This window comes from Cottoperca gobio, chromosome 21, assembly GCF_900634415.1.
Source record: "Cottoperca gobio chromosome 21, fCotGob3.1, whole genome shotgun sequence".
NCBI lineage: Eukaryota > Metazoa > Chordata > Actinopteri > Perciformes > Bovichtidae > Cottoperca > Cottoperca gobio.
Window position 1 is genome coordinate 15,321,133 of NC_041375.1, and position 19,740 is coordinate 15,340,872.

The following is a 19,740-nucleotide window of genomic DNA, read 5'->3' on the forward strand; positions in this document are numbered from 1 at the left end:
CCCTGTATAACAGTGATGGTAATGCTTCTTTGTATAAATTATTAACACAAATCCCAGATGCTTACATGTAACGTGTGTTTTTTTTAAAGAGAAAGCTAGAGACTTGATTTTCTTTTCAGTTTAAGTTTTTATGGGATGACGATGTTGGTCTGTCTGTCTGAAATATCTCAACAACTACTGGATGGGTTGTCAAAAACATTTGTGTTCCCCGCAGGATGAGTCCTAATTTAGTGATTCCCTGGTCTTACCTCTTGTGCCACCAGCAGCAGTTATCAGTTCCTGTGAAATGTCTCATTATCTATTTAATGGATTGGCACAACATTTTAATACTGACATTCATTGATGAAGTATATACTACTAGCATATAACCCAATGCACCGCTGTCCCTATAAGTACAGATTCACAGATCAGCTATAATGGCTGAAGACTCTTTGTCTTATAAAACTTTCAAACTAATGCGGTGAAATTACTTCTTTCATGTAAATTTACGAAACAAGCCGAGTAGCAAAACTAAGGGGAATAAGTGAGTGTGAGAATATTCCTAGTTGGAATTTCTGGTTGGTACAAAGTCACAGAGGTCATTCCTTGCCCTCGTGCTGACGCTATCCCAGATACCAGAGCACTCCTGAGAGAGACGCGAGGCTGACCCAACCCCTTCTTGTCTTTGTGAGCATAAAAGGCAAGGAAGAGGCCTTCCTCCTTAGAGAAAGAATGACTTCCTACATCCTACATCCTGTGGCACAGTGCTGCACATTCAAAGGAGCGACAGGCAGAGCTGAAGTCCTCAGAGCTCTACAGCCGCTCACATGAACTGAACTGGCAGTTTCTCAGAGAAAACAAACGTCTTAACAAAGTAGTTGTTACTTTCTCTCCCCTACTCTATCGGTGTCCACCAGCCCCTGACCATGTTCTCCCTCTCACTGCCTCAATACCAGATTTGTTAGCAGTGACAAAATGCAAACTCTGTTCCAGATTATTGTCAGTTATTATTTATGTCAGAGGCATCCAAAACTGATGCAGCTGCAAACAATATGAAGTTATGCAGAGAGAGCTTTTGATTTGATGTTTTTGTGTAGTTGCCTACCTATCCTGTTCCTGTGGGATTGTAGAGGAATGTTTTTTTTTTACTTTGTGGAACAATAACCGCTCAGACCAGTGATGTGTGGGCACGTGAACAGAGCCCTGCACACAAACCAAAAAGCCCCTCTCTCCCACTGGCTGAGACAACACAACTGTAACATGATCAATCTCAGTTAGCTCACCAGATTTCTGACTTCTCACATGCATGTTTTCTATGAAAGGAACACAGCATCTCCTGCATTTGAGTACTAAAGTGTCTTGTATCCTCAACAAAGAGTCGGCTAGAGGGCAAAACTGCATCAGCTGTTCTTGGGAGGAGTGATTGAGTGTGCATGTGTGTCTTTGTGCAGTAGTTAGAGCAGGAAAGTCGCTTCTGAGGCCAATAGCAGTCTTGCTTAATTTGTTAACAAGGTATCATTTCATTCACACTCAGACACTGAAGAAGAGCAGAGTTATCAAGATGACCCAAGCTCTGTTTGAATGTCTAAATCCCCTCTAATGGCCTGACCAGAGGTTACAGGTCGACAGGATGAGTCTGTGAGAGTCATTTGTTCCTGGTCAGAATGGGGTGCAGATCGACTAGTTGATTAGGAGGGGTCAGGGACCTTTGTAATCTAAGGCAGGATTATTGTATTGGGTATGTTGTAAGCACTAACATGCTTTGGAATTTGCCTAAATGCAGTTTAGTGAAAGGGCACCAATTGTGTTAAGCGTTGTCATGATAACTAAAGCATTTTTTAAAATTATAATGATATTGTTTTATTGAATTTGTGGACTTCTTAGGGCTCTTTTTCTTAAATCTAATCCAAACAACAGTTTCACAATGTCCACACGTCTTGTTTTCTTAACATGTACAGTGAGTGATCTGTAAAGAACAGTTTGGAGCCTGGAGTTATCCAACTAGCTCTTGAAGATCAGCCAGGTTTTCATATTAGTACACACACATACAGTACAATAGCACACAGACAAACACACGCACAACATTGTGCAGCAGGTCCTGAGAAATTGTCTAAAACAATTTTCCCATTTGTTGAGTTAGTTTTGCATGTGACACTTCCTGGTTGGACTGTTTACATGGCTGGTTCTGTTCTGCTGAAGAAGACTGTACAGTGTTCTTTTCTCATGTTGCATGTCTGCTGACATGTTCAACAGCTTCTGCAGTCTCAGAGGATGAGCGTTGTTTGCAGTTCTGTTCACAGTTGGCTACTGAATCATAGTAGACACGGCTCATGTTAGGTCATGTTAGAGTTTGTTGAGATTCTGATTTGATAAGTGACTAATATACTTGATGTTAATTTTGTTTGGGATGCAGTTTTTATAAGTTTTATACCCCCCCCCCACTTACATCTGTTCTGGTCTCCTGGTCTAACATTTGATGACAGGCAGCATTGATCTTGTCACACTTGGTCATCTGTGTTTACATCCATTGTAGGTGTGTATTTCTGCACATGTACTGTTTTGTGCAGATATGCATTTGGGCCTGTCTATGTGTGTGAACAGTTTTCTGAAGATGCATCTGCTTTTGGTTATAGAAGCCCTGAATTATTTCTGTGGTGTAGATGGAAAGCAGCTGCCTGCAGTCAGAATGTTTTACATCAAGTTGGTCTGAGCAAATGAACACTACAGGACTCCTTAAATAAAGGAAACAGAAAACATAGCCCTGTTATTGCATGTATAATACGTCTCGAGGTATAGGACTCTCAACTTGGCCTTGGGTCTCTCTGGAGAATTGAAGTGTAACCACTGTGTGTATAAATTATGTGTAATGAAAAATGCGATGAGACTTTATCTCTTTTAGGAATTTTGATCAGTCAAGTGGTGCATTTGTTAATGGAGCAGTTTGACATTTTTGGAAATACGCCTTTTTCACTTCCTTGCCGAGTTAAATGATTGATTAGATCAATGCCACTCTCACGTCTGTACGCTAAATATGAAGCTACTGGAAACAAGGAAACAGCTATACCTGGCTCTGTCCCCCTGCAATCCCCTTTAAAACCCCAACATGTCCTTTTTACTTTTTGTTTTTTTGTGAGGATTAAACACATATGATACAATGTGCTAATTATTGAGCTTTAGAGGTGCTAGTAAGCAGAATTTACTGTCGGCAAAGCGAATGAGTGTATTTCTAAAGATATCTAACTAGTCCCTTAAGTACATCCAACAAAACCTATATTTATCTCCAACAGGGAGCCTATGTTTTCGGCTATGTTTATCTGTCTGTCAGCAGGATTATGGAAAAACTACCGGCCCGATTTTCATGAAACTTGGTGTAAGAATTGTCGCATGGGCCAAGGAAGAACCCATTACTTTTTGTAGTGGCTCTGAATTACGGGGCAGATACACAAACTAAGTTTTACTTAATTTACATTGCGAGATAGGGAACTTTGTGCTGTATTCAGGTGATTGTCGGAATAATAAAAATAGTAAAAATTAAATCCAGACTACGAAAATTCATGTGAATGCCCCCTCAGGTCAAAAATGTTAGTACACATTTTCATGGTTCACCTGATCCGTTTCCTTTGCTCTTCATTGTAACGCAAATACTGGAAACAGTGAGCAATAAAATAGATCTACAAAACATATTCTTTGTCCATGATGTTTCCACATTCCACGACCTCCCAACAATGGGACCATCCGAGGAGCATGTGAATGCACCATTGGCCTTGGTAGAGGCTGCCATTCTAGTTTAATGTTAATTTCAGTGCATGTCCTTTAGATCTAACTGTTCTTATTAAATTAATGCAACAAAAAGCCACTTCAGTTGGATATTCTGGTCTATTAGGGTTTGATTTAAGGCTGAATTTCTCCCCCAATTTGCTCTAATGTTAAATTGTGCTTTACATTAATTGTATGCACTGAAATCAAGAGAATATTAAATATATTCAGATAATCATGCGCAGGAGCACTTAACATGAAACATTGTTTCGCTTAATCTCTCTTCTTGGAATATAAACTTTTTTTCACATCATATCATTCCAGTTTGTACATGTGCAGCTCACACACCCACACACACACACACACACACACACACACACACACACACGCGCGCACACACACGCACACAGTCATGCTGTTTACAGAGCAAGTTGCACAAGGAGACTTGTCTTCCAAGTATGGCAGTCAGACAGAAAATTCCCCTCCTCCACTTCTATTCTCTCATCCCAGCCTCTCAGTACCAGAGAAGGCCAGGAATGTCAGAGCAGCACAGTTCAACCAAGCACAGTTTGAAATAACTTATCTATCCTCCTCCACTCATCTTTTATTATTTTAGTTTTTTTCTTTATCTCACTCTCTCTCCTGTTTCAGTGTGTGTAACAGAGGACGGTTGTGGGAACAGCACAGTTGTGGTCAGTAGCACCTGTGAACTTATTGGCCATGAAAAGAAGCCACAAATAAAAGCCTCAAACCACAAAAAGCTGGAATAAGTAAACAGTGCCGAGAGACTGATCTATATGTTGCTGCTACATTTATCACAAGGTATTGTATTGCCTGAATCGCAATGTGCTCCATAACTGTCTCATTTTGTGTTGCTTAATGAGCCCTGCTGCCAAGTGAGATCCTTCTGACGTTTATGGAGTAAAACTATCCTGATTGTCTCCATATGGAAGCCATGATCTCTGGTTTAACGCCATGAGCATGTCTTTATAGGGTGACTTACACAGGTTAAGCATCTTAGACGTACTACACCACTGTGGTAAAAGGACACAGGAGCTTGTCAAACTCACTTCAATGCAGGAAAAAAGTAAAGAAAGAAAAAAGAAGCTGCATAACTCTATTTGTTATTTCGGTGTGACTCACTGAGTACACAAAAGAACCCAGATGTTTATGTGAAATTTCATGGATAGGTTCAATTTAACAAAGTTACACAATATTGTGTGGGAAACAAAGCCAACATTTCATTGGATGTCATCAAGATTAATTAGATGAGCCAACTTGAAATCAACCCAAACAGCCGAACCCCCGAAACATAGAGCAACATGTAAACATAAACTAAGTGATGCAACAATATGGCTAACTTGTGTACTTCTCCTCACATGGTGAGGCTGGTGTTTGTGGTACACATGGTCGAGAAGTCTTGTGACATTTTATGGAGACAGTTTAATTTCCAACTGAGTCAGAGGGACAGACTTAACCTCAGAGACTTTGGGGCTGAAACAAAGTAGTTCTGTGGCAATATGGTTGCACTGTTGGTCGCATGAAACCCTGGATTCCTGAAAGTTATTGGGGTAGAACTATACAACTAACACTGACATACTATGTTCACCAGCTAGTCGCTAACTTTGTTTGCTGTTTGGTGCTTGGTGTGTAGCTTAGTTTAGCAGAGATTTCTTTTATCAGCACCAGCACTCTCACTCTCTTGGAGTTCACACCGGACTCTTGTTAAGCTGCCAGTATACTCCATGAGAACGGCTTAGATGCTTGGATGTGTAAGAAGAAAAACTCCAGAATACAAAGTAAAAATGGTACAACTGAGTTAGCATGGTTATCTGTTTTCCCCCTCAGTGAAACCCATATCAGTGTGGAAGGAAGGCTCCTCTCACAGCGGAGCAGATAAACTGAGAGGGATCTTTTCAGTGAAATAATGTTCTCTGGCTCTATAAACCGGCACTTTAACATTTCTGGGGCAGGAAAACATTTGTTTTGTTTTCTGAAAACAATGACAAAAACAACAGCCTTCCACAGCACTTGTTTCCTGATAAGAGCAGCCAGAACCTTTGTGCATGACTTAGAATGTCAGCTAACAAAGTGTGTGTGTGTGTGTGTGTGTGTGTGTGTGTGTGTGTGTGTGTGTGTGTGTGTGTGTGTGTGTGTGTGTTTGAATTAATTTAATCCAATCCATACAGTTATACCATAATTGCAATGTCGTGACTGAATCTCATGATGCTTGTCTGATAACCATTACTGTATGTTAGGAGGTTTTCTCAATGTGTTTAATTTGTTTGCGTGTGTGTTGGTGTAAAGAGAGGGATGAGGGGATGTGATATTAGCATATCCTCCCACACTTTACGTGCTCAGTCGCTCCAGGAGACCCCAGAGGTTTGTGAGATACTTCAGTCGTGGTGGGAGGTCATGGCAGGAATGTGCTGGGAATGTGATGTCGTTTTTCGAAATGTCTGTAGATGACATTGACCAGATGTTTGCGAGATCTTCAGTTTCCCTTAACATGGTACAAAGACACATCCAGCTGTTTTAAATGTGGAGCAAGGCAGTGATGGGAACGTTTCCACCCCCATGTGGTTTAAACCAGTACTGCTGCCGCACTGTTCATGAAACCTGTGAACAAAATATATGCAGTAGGCCAAAATTTGTGAAAATATTGTAATTGTTTCACAAAAATTAAAAGAGTTGAACATTTAAGGAAACATTTAAGCACACTTGCCATGTTTGGAGGTTGGCTAAAATGGGCCTACATGAGGGGTGGATTTGCCCTCTTTGGTAAGAAGAACAGAGGCAGTGAGTCATGCAGCCACTTTACCTCGCGGGCTGCAAATAAAGAGACCCTATTTGCAGGTTTGGGAAAATCCAGTTGCCTTTTCCGATCATTGTTTACTCTCTTTACAAAATGTTGTTAAGATGCCTCAAGTCTCTAACAGGATATTTTATGAGACCCGCGAGCAGTTTGATTTTGTGTGGTGGTGCTGTATTGATTGGTTGTGGAAAAGTTAGGAAATCATTTCCCTGAAGGCCCCCTGGATCTATTTAATCTAATAAAGTACTGAAACTGATTATAAGTAAGACTTGTGACGCCCAATGAGCGCTCAGGCAGGTTGTGTGCAGGTAGGCAGGCAGATCAACTTTTTACAGTCCTTTTTTTTTACAGTCAGATATTTTTTGATTGCTGTCGGGATGTAGAGAGTATTTCAACAAATATAACAAAATGTGTTTCTAAACACCTAAATACCCACCCTTAACTTTAAAGCATGGTATGTTCTTTATTTCTGTCCAGTCAGGTGAGGTTAATGTCTACACTAAATTCTGGGAAACTTCATAGAAATGTATAATGCCCAATCCAAAGGTAACAGGCAGTGCTTGCCTCAGCCACGAAAGTGCAGCTATGGTTCATTTTAGGATCCAGTTATGCAACAGGTCTGTACACTCACCCTTGGTTTACATTAACAGGCTTTTCTCGCTGACCGGGGTCCATAATCTCTTGAGAAAACCTTACTCATCACTTCCTCTCACCTGGGCGCATCCTATGTATCTAATGATGTCAGATATATTGAGTATGTGTTTTTTTTTTTGGATGAGGCTTGAACTGATGTAACCCCCAGCACCTCTGACACATAACACCAAGCACTGAGATACAGAGGTCTTCATTGATCTGTGTACCATGCCACAGGGAAAGCCCCATCCTCCTTTTCTTTTTGAATTTCATGCTTCTATCTCAGATTGTGTCAAAGAAATCCCTTCAGGCCTGTGTTTCCCTGCCTACTCCAGTCACAGTAAACAATCACAAACACTCTGTCATACACACACAGTTATGATGAGGCACTGTTTTTCCGCAGCACCCAGGAAACGTAAACACTCTGCCAGCGCATGTTATATTGATTTTTCACAGTTTGGAGACTTCCAGTCATGCCATCCAGACTTAGGAATGACATAAACACTTGTCGAGAGACACTTGAGGCTGTCTGCTGCGGAGCGTTGCTGGATCTCGTACAGTTTCTCAAGAGCTCAGTGACTCATTGCCAGCCACTGTATATTCACTGTGGACAGTAACACTCCTGCTCAGTCTGTTTGCTCTGTGGAAGATCAGGCTATGGGGAGAGTATCATCATCTTCATCTCCTCATTTTCTCACAATCTGACGCTCCAGGAGACTCTCACACGTGCATGCCACATACTGTGAGGGTAGTGATGCACCTTAACTTTAATTTTGGAGTCAAGGAGGATCTAATTAGATATTTTGTTGACTGTTGGATAGTTTATACAGATACCCAATACAAAAACTCAGGGAAACTGAGTACCAATCCGATAGTAATGCTCATCTGTTTTACATACAATTTAAACTTGCATGTCGCTACCTTACTGTGATGAACTGATGGATCATTGATCATTTAATGTAAGGTAAGGAAGCCAGTAACTGTATTACAGCTAAATTAAAATGAGCTCACCTCATATGAATAAATCCTCAAAGCAGAACAGAAAACTATATTTGATGTGGGTCGGTCAGTTTTAAGGTCTGAATGTAGTGGGGTAAAAACCCTCCGACATGTAGTGAACTAGAATGGAAGGACTCAAGTATCTAAACCAAAGTACAGCCGAGTAAATGTACATTTTGTTCCACCACTGTCCATACGTTCTTTAGATATTTATTTATTTTGACCTCATTTACAATAGTGCCTAGAACAATGCTTTAAATACAGGATAATTACATGCTATTGAGTAGATAATGAAATCGAAGAGATAAATACAGTGACGTATAAAAATATAATTAATTAATCACAGTATAGTTAAAAGCATTAACAATCGAATAAAACACGCTCTAAAATAAAGCCTTTGAACAGCCGGAGTGGCGGCTTTTTATCTCCGACTTGTGTGTAAACCGGTTATGCTATCATCCTCCATGATGTAGGCCTTTAGAAATGGTATACATCGTATTCATGGTGGATAATCAGACTTCTCATCTTACGATATACCCTGGGATCTGTATGATAAGGTCCTCCTTAGATCCTTTTTCTTGCAAAGCCCAGATACTGACAGACATAGCTTCAAGACTCATTAGCACGATGCTCTCTTATTGTGCCAGTTAAGTCTTTGTGCCACCTTTTCCATTTGGTGTTTGGATTTATGGTAGTGCAGAACGGACGTAGAAGGAAAACAAACAGGAGAAATAAGAGAAATTACTTTGAGCTACCTGCAGATTACTGAGCTTTGTTTGGAGATCCAACAGTAGACATCACAGCGTGGTGGCTTTTCATTACACACACGAGTGCACATAGCAGCTCCATCATTGTGTGTTTGAGGCTTGGCTCATGAACTCCAACATGCAAGGAATGTCTGCCCATCTTTATTGCGCCTTAAAGAGGATGGAGAAAAGAAAATCAGAGACAGAGAGCGACAGGTGACCGAGGGAAGGCTTAAACACGAGCAGCTGTGATTGACCTGAGTGGTGCTGACAATATGCAAGTGTGCTCCCTCATTGCATTAGCGTGCCTGAACTCCCTTGGTGAATTGTCAAATGAAAAGGATTTATGTTAATCCAGCACCAGGAGTTCTTATTGCTGCGTGTCAGGTTTGCCATAATAAAACACACATGTGCTTCATTCTGAGAGTTAATTTTTCTTTTCCTCTGTTTGTCTTATGACACTAATGTGATCTGAAGCAGGTGCTCCTTAAGTTTCCTTTAAGTTGCATAACAGAAAAGAATCCTGTGAAAAACAAACTTTAGGAACCAGGAGTGGAGAGGTGATATAGAGTGAGTTAGAGGTGTTTGAGAGAGCAAGAATGGGAAATGAAGCATGCCACACATGTTATATACTACAAAAGAGGAGAACAAGTGCACTTGGACAGGGTGGGGGCAGTCAGGGCTGGGGGTCCTGAGAGTGAGGCCCTTTTTTTGTAGTTTCCCATGGTATTAGAGCCACATATTGATTCAGTTATCAGATATGTTGTGAGAATTGCGTGTAAGAAGGAAGACAGGGGATATGTTTAAGGGCTTGGACAGGATGTTGAGTTGTAAAGAGTATAACATTAAGAATTACTTATGTATGAGTTGTCGGGTTTCGAAAGGTGGGAACCAGTCACGTTGAATGGAAATATAGCCATTTATTTGTTGGAACAATAGGCAGACTGAGAGAAATATTTGTGGGTGGTGTAGCTGTACACTCTCTGCCCAAGTCTGCAGAGCCTGTCCAAAGCCCTGACAGACTGTTGGCTGGTCGCCTTGCACGTGAGTCGAGCAACAGCTGGATGATGGAGGGAAAAGGAGCAATGGAAAAGAGAGCCAAGGCGGTGCAGGCCAGTTCCCAGGCTAAATCCTCGGGAGACCCCAGAGGAGAGGAAGCAGGACGGGGTGGGTGGGGGGGACTGAAAGGGCTGAGAACAGCTGCACTGACGATGATTCTGCCTGCATGTAGTTTTACAAAGCTAATATATTACGGAAATAAAGCCTTTCTTCATTGTCAATCAAATTAAAGCTGTTACACACAGTGTGTGCATATTTGTTTTTTATTAACAGTGGATGAAATGACTAAGTGTATGTGAACTGGGTCGCTTGGAGTGACAAACCCACAGAGAATATTCACCCGACTCTGCAGTTCTCTTTTGCTCTATTGGGCATCATAGAGAGAATATTGACCCAACAGGATGGCGGGAAACAAAACAGTTTGTTTTTTCTGCCCCCAAGTGCTCAAAGAAAAGAATCTGCTTATACCTGTTTGCAAATCAGATCATCCATCTTTGTTTTTTTAATAAAAAATGTGGTTTAGATCATGAAAACACTTAGCAGTGTTTTCATGTTTCATCTCACAGATGGAAATTGATCTGTCCACTCACTGTGGTGATTTACAGTGTCTGTGGGGATGTCTATGAGCCAGTTGACAGAGGCAGGACATTTACATGCTATAAAAGAAAGAAGAGTTTGTAACGCGGTTCACACACCTGATGGATAACATCAAGAGATCCTCAGCAGATGTCTGTTATAACGTCCAGCTGGCAAACACTATCTCTACTCCCGATGGTTATTTTCTTGTTTTGTCAAACACAAACTTATGTTCTTTCTGAATGTTTTGTCTTCCAAGTGACGGATGATTCATTTTTATGTTTCTCCTCATCCTCAGGGCTGCGGGGCATCATGTGGAAAATGTGACTGCAGTGGTGTGAAAGGAACAAAGGTGAGATTTCTATTTGTCACTGTCAATCAATCCTTGTGCATTTCTTCCCAATTATTTGAAATCAGACGGCCATGTTAGTTTGCAGTTGATGCAAAGGGCTTTTTGAGTTCATAGCGGGCCGAAGCAGCCGTGACAGTGCTTCCTATGTTTTGACTAATGGGGTCAGCTCAGTGGGACAGACTAGAGCTGGATCTGGGTGGAAAAGCAGTGGATGGGGCTCAGTCACGGAGCAGAGACCAGGACAGGAACAAAGATCGGTTTGAATTAGAGCATGTCCGGACACACAGCTGGGCTGAAGGTCTTATTCCCATCAGAGGGAGGCTCTCAGATACAGATGCAGAAGCGGTGGGGACACTAGCCATGAACTGGCGGTGAGCCTTTGAGCTGTCAGCACTCTAGCATGAAAGTTAATCACTGACCTGAAACATGAAAAGTTGGTATTAACTGACATGGGCAAAGGTGGTTTTGCTGTAACTACATTTTCTTTTCTCTAAAGATGCTTACTGAGACACTTTTCTCTGTTTTATTGCATTTAACAAATAGCAAATACACAGTATTCTTATTGTCAACAGTTCCCTATAAAAGACCGAAAACCGACAATAAATTCATCCTCCTAACAAGTATTGCATTTGTAGCCAAAGCCTAATATATCTTATTAAATCAGAAACAAGTATTTTATATGACCGTAGTCTAAAGATAAATTCATATTGCACTTTTATATTTAATACTACTTAGCTACTTGGTTGCCAAACTGGGGTTCAGGATCCCTACAAGGGGTTGATGGTTAACTATATAAGTGTAGTCCATTTGTGAAATGATTAACAGGATATGAACCAAAAAAACATATTTTAGCCTCACAAAATGAAGTTTATTTTTACAGACTTTCCTCTTATTTTTGTCTTTTTGCAAGTTAATTATGGGATAAAAAAAATACATTTTAAGCACTTTCAGATTAAAATGAAGACAAATCACTGTTTGGTTAGAAGAAAATGTATACAACGTGTAATGAGGGGTCACATGTAAACAATACTTTGCTTTATGTTGTCATAACCAAAGAGAGGAACCACTGCTCTATGGTAGGTTTATTTTTCTCTGCTGTTTGAGAGTCCATGCGTATTATTGGCTCAGTTATATCAGACGACTGCAGGGTGTTATCTATCCTCATAGTGAAACAATCTGGCCTTTTATGGCTCATTCTTACAGCAACAGTAGCCAAACATTCAGCTACCCCGACAACAACAGATGTACTGACTGTGTTCCATGGAGCGTGGCCAATCCACTGTGGATTCAAAGCACTTCTGTGTTTTGAAAGTTTCTGAAAGGCCCCAAACAGCTTTCCTAAAATCTCATGTGAGCTTTATTTCCAATGATATCACTCCCTTGTGTTGCACAACAGGAGTTGCCGTGGTAACCCTATTGGTGATTTTCCATGGTTCAAAATGTAGAGTTTCTCCCGCCTGATGGGAGTCAGATGTGTTGTGGTCAGGGAATGCAAAGTGATCCAAAAAGTTTCAGTACGTTACACTTCACTCTCTCACGCTTGGGCAGCTCCTCAGAGAAGGTTGCGAAGATTACTGTGTCTTGACTCTCACCACAAAGCAATGCTTCTATCTAGTGGCAGATAGTGGGAACAACATTCATCTGTTTTAGGTCAATGTGAAGGACACAGACACTTTTAACATTGTGCATAAACAATATTAAAATAAATAGCCTTATGTGTCTTCAGTATGAAGTAAAATGCAATGAAATACATTTTTTAAATGAAGATATGTGTCTATGATTGGTTGTTTTTGGCACTGGTTTGTTTTCTATGTAAACTTGAAGAAGAGAGAATGAAATGTTTGCTTTAAAATAAATTTACAAACAAGAACTTACAAACCATTTTGCATTTTCAAATTAAACAGATTTGTATGTCAATTTCACAGTGATGATGGACAACATCATAAACCGATAAACTCTAAATAATAAACTCTATAATTTACCTAAATGGGTGAAATGCACTTTTTTTTGTGACGCAATCTAATAGCTTCAAAAGTGTCTGAACCATGATCTGACCTCGGTTAAGATAAAATGATCTTTTATTCTTCCAGGATTCATTCAAAGGAGCAGTGTGTGTGATTTAGGGTGATTTATTGGCATAATTTGAATATAATATTCTTTATTATGCTTTCATTTGTGTATAATCACCTGAGACTCAGAATCGTTGTGTTTCGGTTAGCTTAGAATGAGCCCTTCATATCTACTATCAGGAGCACAGCCATGTTTTTACAGTAGCCTAGAATGGACAAATCAACACTGGCTTTCGGTAAGGCCTTTCACAAGTTTTGTTTACGGGAAGGCCACTGTAGGTCCTGGACATGCTTAGAAAAGGGAGCGGTCTAGTTGGTTACAATCTGCAACCTCACCACTAGATGCCACTAAATCCTACACACTGGTCCTTTTCAATCCCTTATAGATTATTTAGTAATGTTACTACAGTAACAGATACATTAACACTAACTCAGTCTTAGACGGTTTCCCATAAATGTTTCTTTGAATATATTTATGAAATCATAATGTCTTGAAATCTGTTTTACAATCATTGTATCATTAACCCGACGGCCTGTGCTACGCAGGGTGAGCGTGGATTTCCTGGTCTTCAAGGTAATATGGGATTTCCAGGGATGCAGGGACCTGAAGGTCCTCCAGGACCAATGGGCCCCATGGTCAGTACACACATACACACACACACACACACGCGCACAGATTAAATTAATAATTATAAATAACCTAACCTGACTTAATTGATCTTCTCCAGTCCAGAGATTGTGAACTAATGTATACCCATAGATATGAAGATTAAGAACACTTTTTTCTTTTTTATGATGATCATGTTTTTATTTGTTTCTTTCAGGGAGGTCTTGGTGACACTGGAACTCCTGGACTGAAAGGAGTGCGGGTAAGTAACTAACCGCCATAATTATGACATACAGAATGATATGATGTATGAGACAGACCTCTATCCGTCAAATGATTGCTTATGTTGCAGTATTGTCATGAGTGAGTAATGCTGATATATGGTTGTCATCTTGCAGGGTCCTTCTGGTCTGCCAGGTTTCCCAGGAAACCCAGGACTACCAGTAAGTTCCTTTGATCTGTCTCACATCCTGTAACAATCCAGTAAATTCCCCCCATAACAATAACAATGTTGTCTGAGATGCAATCACCAACTTAACATTAATACCCTCTAAATAACACGGTTTTGGATGATGGGAGTTTAGTTGTTAAGACACGGTAGACTGGTCAGGAAGCTGTGGAGACTTTGTCACTCTGTAACGGTAAATTGTCTCAGATTGTCTATTTGTGCGCTCCTGCTCTTAGGGCATCAATGGAAACGACGGCCCACCTGGTTCACACGGTATCCCAGGATGCAATGGGACCAAAGTAAGCCACTTCTAAAAGTTCTACTGTGTTTCGAAGCAGATTTGTTTCCTGTATGTACCTTCTGACCGTGTGTGTGTGTGTGTGTGTGTGTGTGTGTGTGTGTTTCAGGGAGACAGAGGAAGGGATGGCACTTCTGGTTTTTCCGGTCTTCAAGGACCTCCTGTAAGCAAACGTGACTCACATGACAACAAACCCCCACCCCACTGACCAGCAAACATTTCAGTTATTGCCACTGATCTGTAGAAAAAATATAAAAAAACATCAGAATTTTAATAAAAGCTTTCTTGTTTGTATACCGACTGGCAAACTGTTTTAAGAATGGTCCCGTTGGTTTTGAGCAGCTCTCAGCTCATACACAACTTCAGTAAACAACTTAAGTTAAAACAAATCAACCATAATACGATTTCTAAATGACAAAGCACTACAATGCCTAAGCAGTATCTCAAAATGCAAACAATTATCCTCCCATAACAAGTACAGTACAGATATGTAACTACTGTCCTCTCTTCTCAGGGCATCCCAGGACTTCATGGAATGAAGGTCAGCTGATATTTTTATTGTATTGCATTTTATATGTAAATAATGTCCAATTTTCAAATATGATGAGACACACGTGTTCTACCAAACCATTTATATTTTATTTCGTCTCACACAGGGTGACCCTGGTGGTGTGATCGGGATTGTTCCGCTGAAAGGAGACAGAGGATTACCTGGCACACCTGGATTACCTGTAGGTTGTGTGCGTGTGTGTGTGTGTGTGTGTGCGTGTGTGTGTGGTGTGTGTGTGTGTGTGGGTGTTTGTGTGGGTCTGTGTGTGTTGCTACACAACAACAAAAATAGACAAACTGATTAAATGTTATTTGAATTTTCATGTAAATCCATGTTGTTCCCCCACGCGTCTTTCTCTGCCAGGGATCAAGTGGAAATGTTGGAGTTACTGGACCTCCAGGAAATCGAGGCTTTCAAGGACCCAAAGTGAGTCACAGTGATGGACTGTTCATCATCATACAGAGTCAGTGATAAACCCTATGAGATATGGAATATTGGTTATACAGAGACACATGATTATCATTGACTATAACACTAATCTCTACTGGAAAGGGCACACATTAAAAAGTATAATCTGTGTAGATTTTTAAACCTGGCACATAATGTTGGATGATTTGTTGATCAGTTATCAGTTTGTTTGACTAATTGTGTAACCGTTTGATAGGGTGATCCTGGCCTCGCTGGCCCTCCTGGAGAGAAGGTAAGATTAATCATATAAGCATTTTACAGTTGTAAAACAAAATCTAACATTGTCTGATTTATAAATATTTTGTGGTACTTCCCTGCAGGGTGACAAGCTGGCCTTTGTGAGTGAGAAAGGAGCTAAGGTGAGAATCTTTTTGTTTTTATATGTCTGCAAAAAAGGCAACATATAAAATGCTTTTAGTCGAAATACCTGCAGGAGCACTTTATGTTTCAGTAATAAAACTGTAAGAATGGATGAATATCGTTGTTACCATTTTCAGGTAAGAAATATAATATAATATATAATATAATGCGGTAAGAAGGTTGCTCCTGCTACACATGCCGCGTAATATCATTCATAAAAATAAAAATAAACATATTTTGAGACAAGGGATATGTTTGGGGTTTGTTGAACCTAAATAAATTGCATTTTGTCCTCTGTGAAAGCTATGCATTTCCAAAATGTCAACTTTTCATGAGCTAAGAATAAAAGCACTGGCCAGCCCTTCAAATTTGCAGGATTGCATTTTTCATATAATCCAATGAATTATGAATTTTCTCAACCCTCTAAAGCAGGGGTGGGGAACCTTTTTCCTATCAAGGGCCATTTTTTTTTACAACATCCTTCAATGGCCATACTAATTATTGACTCATAACCTCTGCAAAAAAAATGTAAGACAGCCCATTCATTTCACTTTTCATTAATGCTGTGCAAAAAAGCAACTTTTCTATCCATGTATCTTTCTGTTTTATCAGAAATCAGAAATCCTTTATTAGTCCCACAACGGGGAAATGTATCTTGTCACAGCAACAGAACATATGAAGTAAAAAGGCAGTACACAATAATTAAATAGAATACAAAATAATATAAGTACCAAGTGGTTGATAGAAAATAAAGTGAGTATTGTAAATGGCAGTGATAATTGCACAGCAGTGGTGGAACAGTCTGTTCTTGGTGTGGTGGTCTACCTCTCTATCTGTCCATGTTTGTATGTTACGCTCTGCAGAGAGCTGCTTGTTGGTCCAAACTCCGCCGAAGAGTGTTAACTTTATCCAAACTTCGTTAACTTTGTCCTTTCAGCTCGTGCAGTTCGGCATGTTTCGTGCTGTAATGAAGGTCGAGATTATTTTTCATCACCGCAAGCTAACTAGACACACCAACTAGTCTACAACTACGCACAAACTAGACACACTGGCCTTTTACTTCCACAAAAAAATAATCGTTCGTCCATTTCTCCTGAAAAGTGCGACATTCTGCATCAGGCTGTTTTACGCTCGCCATGCTGCGTTCACTGATGTCAATGACCGTCTCGTTTAATATTGAAGTGTTTTGACAGGACGTGACCACGTGATGACACGTTCCACTCGTGTTGTGTTCAAGGACCCTGACCTTGGCCAGGAAAAACGCCCAATTTATTCTATTGCAGTCTAGTTTTTTTTTCTTGTGGATTTATTTGCATTTATGAATTACGTCGAGGGCCGGATCAAATGGTCTCCCGGAGACCGGAGGTTCCCCACCCCTGCTCTAAAGAACACTTAGTTCATCAGTTTATTTAAAAAAGAAGTGGAGATTTTTGACTGTATGATTTTCTTTTTCAATTTAAGTTTGTGACCAATTGTTAACACATTGTTCTTGTGAAAATGTATTTGGTTGTGGCTGTTGTTGTGATCATTACAATCTCTTTGCAGGGTGATCAAGGATATCGTGGCCCACCCGGCCCTCCTGGACCTCCATCACTCGGAGTGGAAGGAGTACGTCCCACAGTGCATTTACCTGGACCACAGGTACTCACTCAGCTCTTTTAAAACTGACAGCAAATTGTGCTATGCTCATGTATAAATAAATCACAATGGCTCAATGTCTGTCTTTATGTAAACGATGGCTTGAATTCTGTGTTATTTCCTAAATGTGTTTTTTATTCCTATAGGGTGAAAGAGGACTTACAGGAGACAAAGGAGACACAGTTAGTATTTTGCTATCAAATATTGAGGTGTATGATTTACATTACTGTGCACACAGGCTGTTTGTTATCTTTTCGTTCAACTTTCTACTTTTTTGAAACGCCTGATTTACTTTTGCAGGGTCAATGCATCCCTCATGCATTTGGTGTCAAAGGTGAACAAGGCCCGCCTGGACCAAGTGTAAGTGGCAAAAACACATCTGGAATGGTATAATGGTACAATAAATGGAGAAAGAAGTTCAAGTGAAAACAAAACTAATCCAAGTGAGTGTTTCTGTAATTTTAGGGTAAATCTGGCAAGGATGGAGTAGAAGGGCTGAAGGTAACGTTATATCACTGTATTGTCCACCTGCTGTACTCTACCACCCAACTGTTGCTCATCGCTAAAGTACGTACATACTTCTATACAGGGAGAAAAAGGCCTTCAAGGATCTATTGGATACATTGGTTCCCAGGTAAATAATGCACCTATTATTTACTCCGCACATATTTAAGTCTTTAACTGAAACTTGAATTATCTTGGAGGTGTTATGGTCAAACAGACTAAACTCTTTGTCTTGTTTCAGGGTGAAAAGGGAGAAAGTGGACCACCAGGTTACGTAAGTGATCTCTCTCCTCCATCTATCCCAATCAGCTACAAAGTGGAGGGATTCTAAAAAACTACCAGCAGATGTCACCACATATTGATTCAGTTAAATGTGAGAGCATGTTAAAGGGGCAATCCACAACTTTGAACGTAGTATAATGGGAAATTCTTACCACACCCATACATATCCTTCAGTGATCAACTAAAGAAGGCAATAAGTGAAACACTGCTTTTCAGCCTGGACTTTCATTGCCAACAACTACACTGTAGCTGTTGTGCATATGACACATTGAGTCTGGTGTTAAGTTTATTCATTGCAGTCAGGATATCTTTGCCTTTTCTACTTAGATTTTGATCATTTTGTTAATATCTCTTTCGCAAGACCCCCGTCTTTTAGGAAGTTGGAGTAGGAATAGGAGTTGCTGGAGTGCCCCTTTAAATTAGAGATGATGACACAATCTATTATAGTCTGTGAGACACAGAGGCATGTAATCCTACCAGAGTGTAATTGTTTTCTTCAATGTTATTCAAACACAAATGATTTGTATTTAATTTGTGCATTAGAATGATAGATGACAGGTAAAAGGTTTAGCAGTCAACTGATCTGAGTTTAGGTAGATTGGGGTAAGAAACATAAACATAAACAATGGCCATGCATCCTTAATCTTTCTATATAATATATCTATACAATTTTAGGGTGATGGCGGCTCTGGTCGTCCTGGTTCTCCTGGTTTCCCAGGGTTACAAGGACAAAAGGGTAAAATAAGGCCACATTATGCCATCAAATATGTATACGCATATGCAAACACATCTATTTTGATATGATATGTCTTCTTTCCTTTGTTGGTTTCCTTTTGATACACAGGTTTTGCTGGTCCTCAGGGAGAGGCAGGTCCACCAGGTATAATAACACAATATTTCCAAAGTAATATAACAACACTGCATTAGGGCTGCATATGTCAGTCAGGCACATGTTAACCTGGATAATGCACTAAATGGCTTTCTTGACTTGTACTTCAGGCCAGCACATTGAAGGGCCTCGTGGAGAGAGTGGTCAGAAGGGAAACATTGGTGAGAAAGGAGACAGGGGCATTGAAGGAGAGTCTCTCGTTGGTCCTCCAGGACAACCAGGAACCCCTGGACTCTCTGGACCACCTGGACAACCGAGTATGCCTTGTCTTTGTATATTATAATCATTTCAATAATTCACAACAAGGGACACCTACATCAAGTGTGTATCTACTAAGGTTTTAATAACCTAGTGTGTGTGTGTGTGTGTGTGTGTGTGTGTGTGTGTGTGTGTGTGTGTGTGTGTGTGTGCGTGTGCGTGTGCGTGTTCGTGTGTGTGTATGTGCTATGACATGGCCCCACAGTTGACCGTAATGAATGTAACATAAAGAAAGGAGCTCCTGGCCCACCTGGACCTCCAGGGTTATTAGGAGAATTTGGACAGAAAGGTAAGATGTCTACAATGAATGTTGATCAATACGCGTCATCAATATATTAAATCATTGATAATGATAATATATCATTGACAATATAATGTATCTATCTTCAAGTTGTTGTGAGGCCTTTGTGGGCATGTGCATCACATGCATCAATGCTGCAGCTGGACTACAAGT

General features: G+C 40.3%; 1 protein-coding gene across 1 annotated transcript in view; it reads left to right on the forward strand.

The window, feature by feature from the left end:
* Positions 1-19,740, forward strand: part of col4a1 (collagen, type IV, alpha 1) — a 39,716-nt gene that overhangs the window by 7,735 nt on the left and 12,241 nt on the right. Inside the window, 21 exon segments of the mRNA XM_029458959.1 lie at positions 10,862-10,915; positions 13,531-13,620; positions 13,809-13,853; positions 13,990-14,034; positions 14,276-14,338; positions 14,447-14,500; positions 14,852-14,878; positions 14,994-15,068; positions 15,251-15,313; positions 15,552-15,587; positions 15,676-15,714; positions 17,261-17,356; positions 17,500-17,535; positions 17,654-17,713; positions 17,819-17,854; positions 17,943-17,987; positions 18,099-18,131; positions 18,815-18,875; positions 18,984-19,019; positions 19,139-19,285; positions 19,492-19,575. Coding sequence (XP_029314819.1) covers positions 10,862-10,915; positions 13,531-13,620; positions 13,809-13,853; positions 13,990-14,034; positions 14,276-14,338; positions 14,447-14,500; positions 14,852-14,878; positions 14,994-15,068; positions 15,251-15,313; positions 15,552-15,587; positions 15,676-15,714; positions 17,261-17,356; positions 17,500-17,535; positions 17,654-17,713; positions 17,819-17,854; positions 17,943-17,987; positions 18,099-18,131; positions 18,815-18,875; positions 18,984-19,019; positions 19,139-19,285; positions 19,492-19,575 — 1,225 coding nt within the window.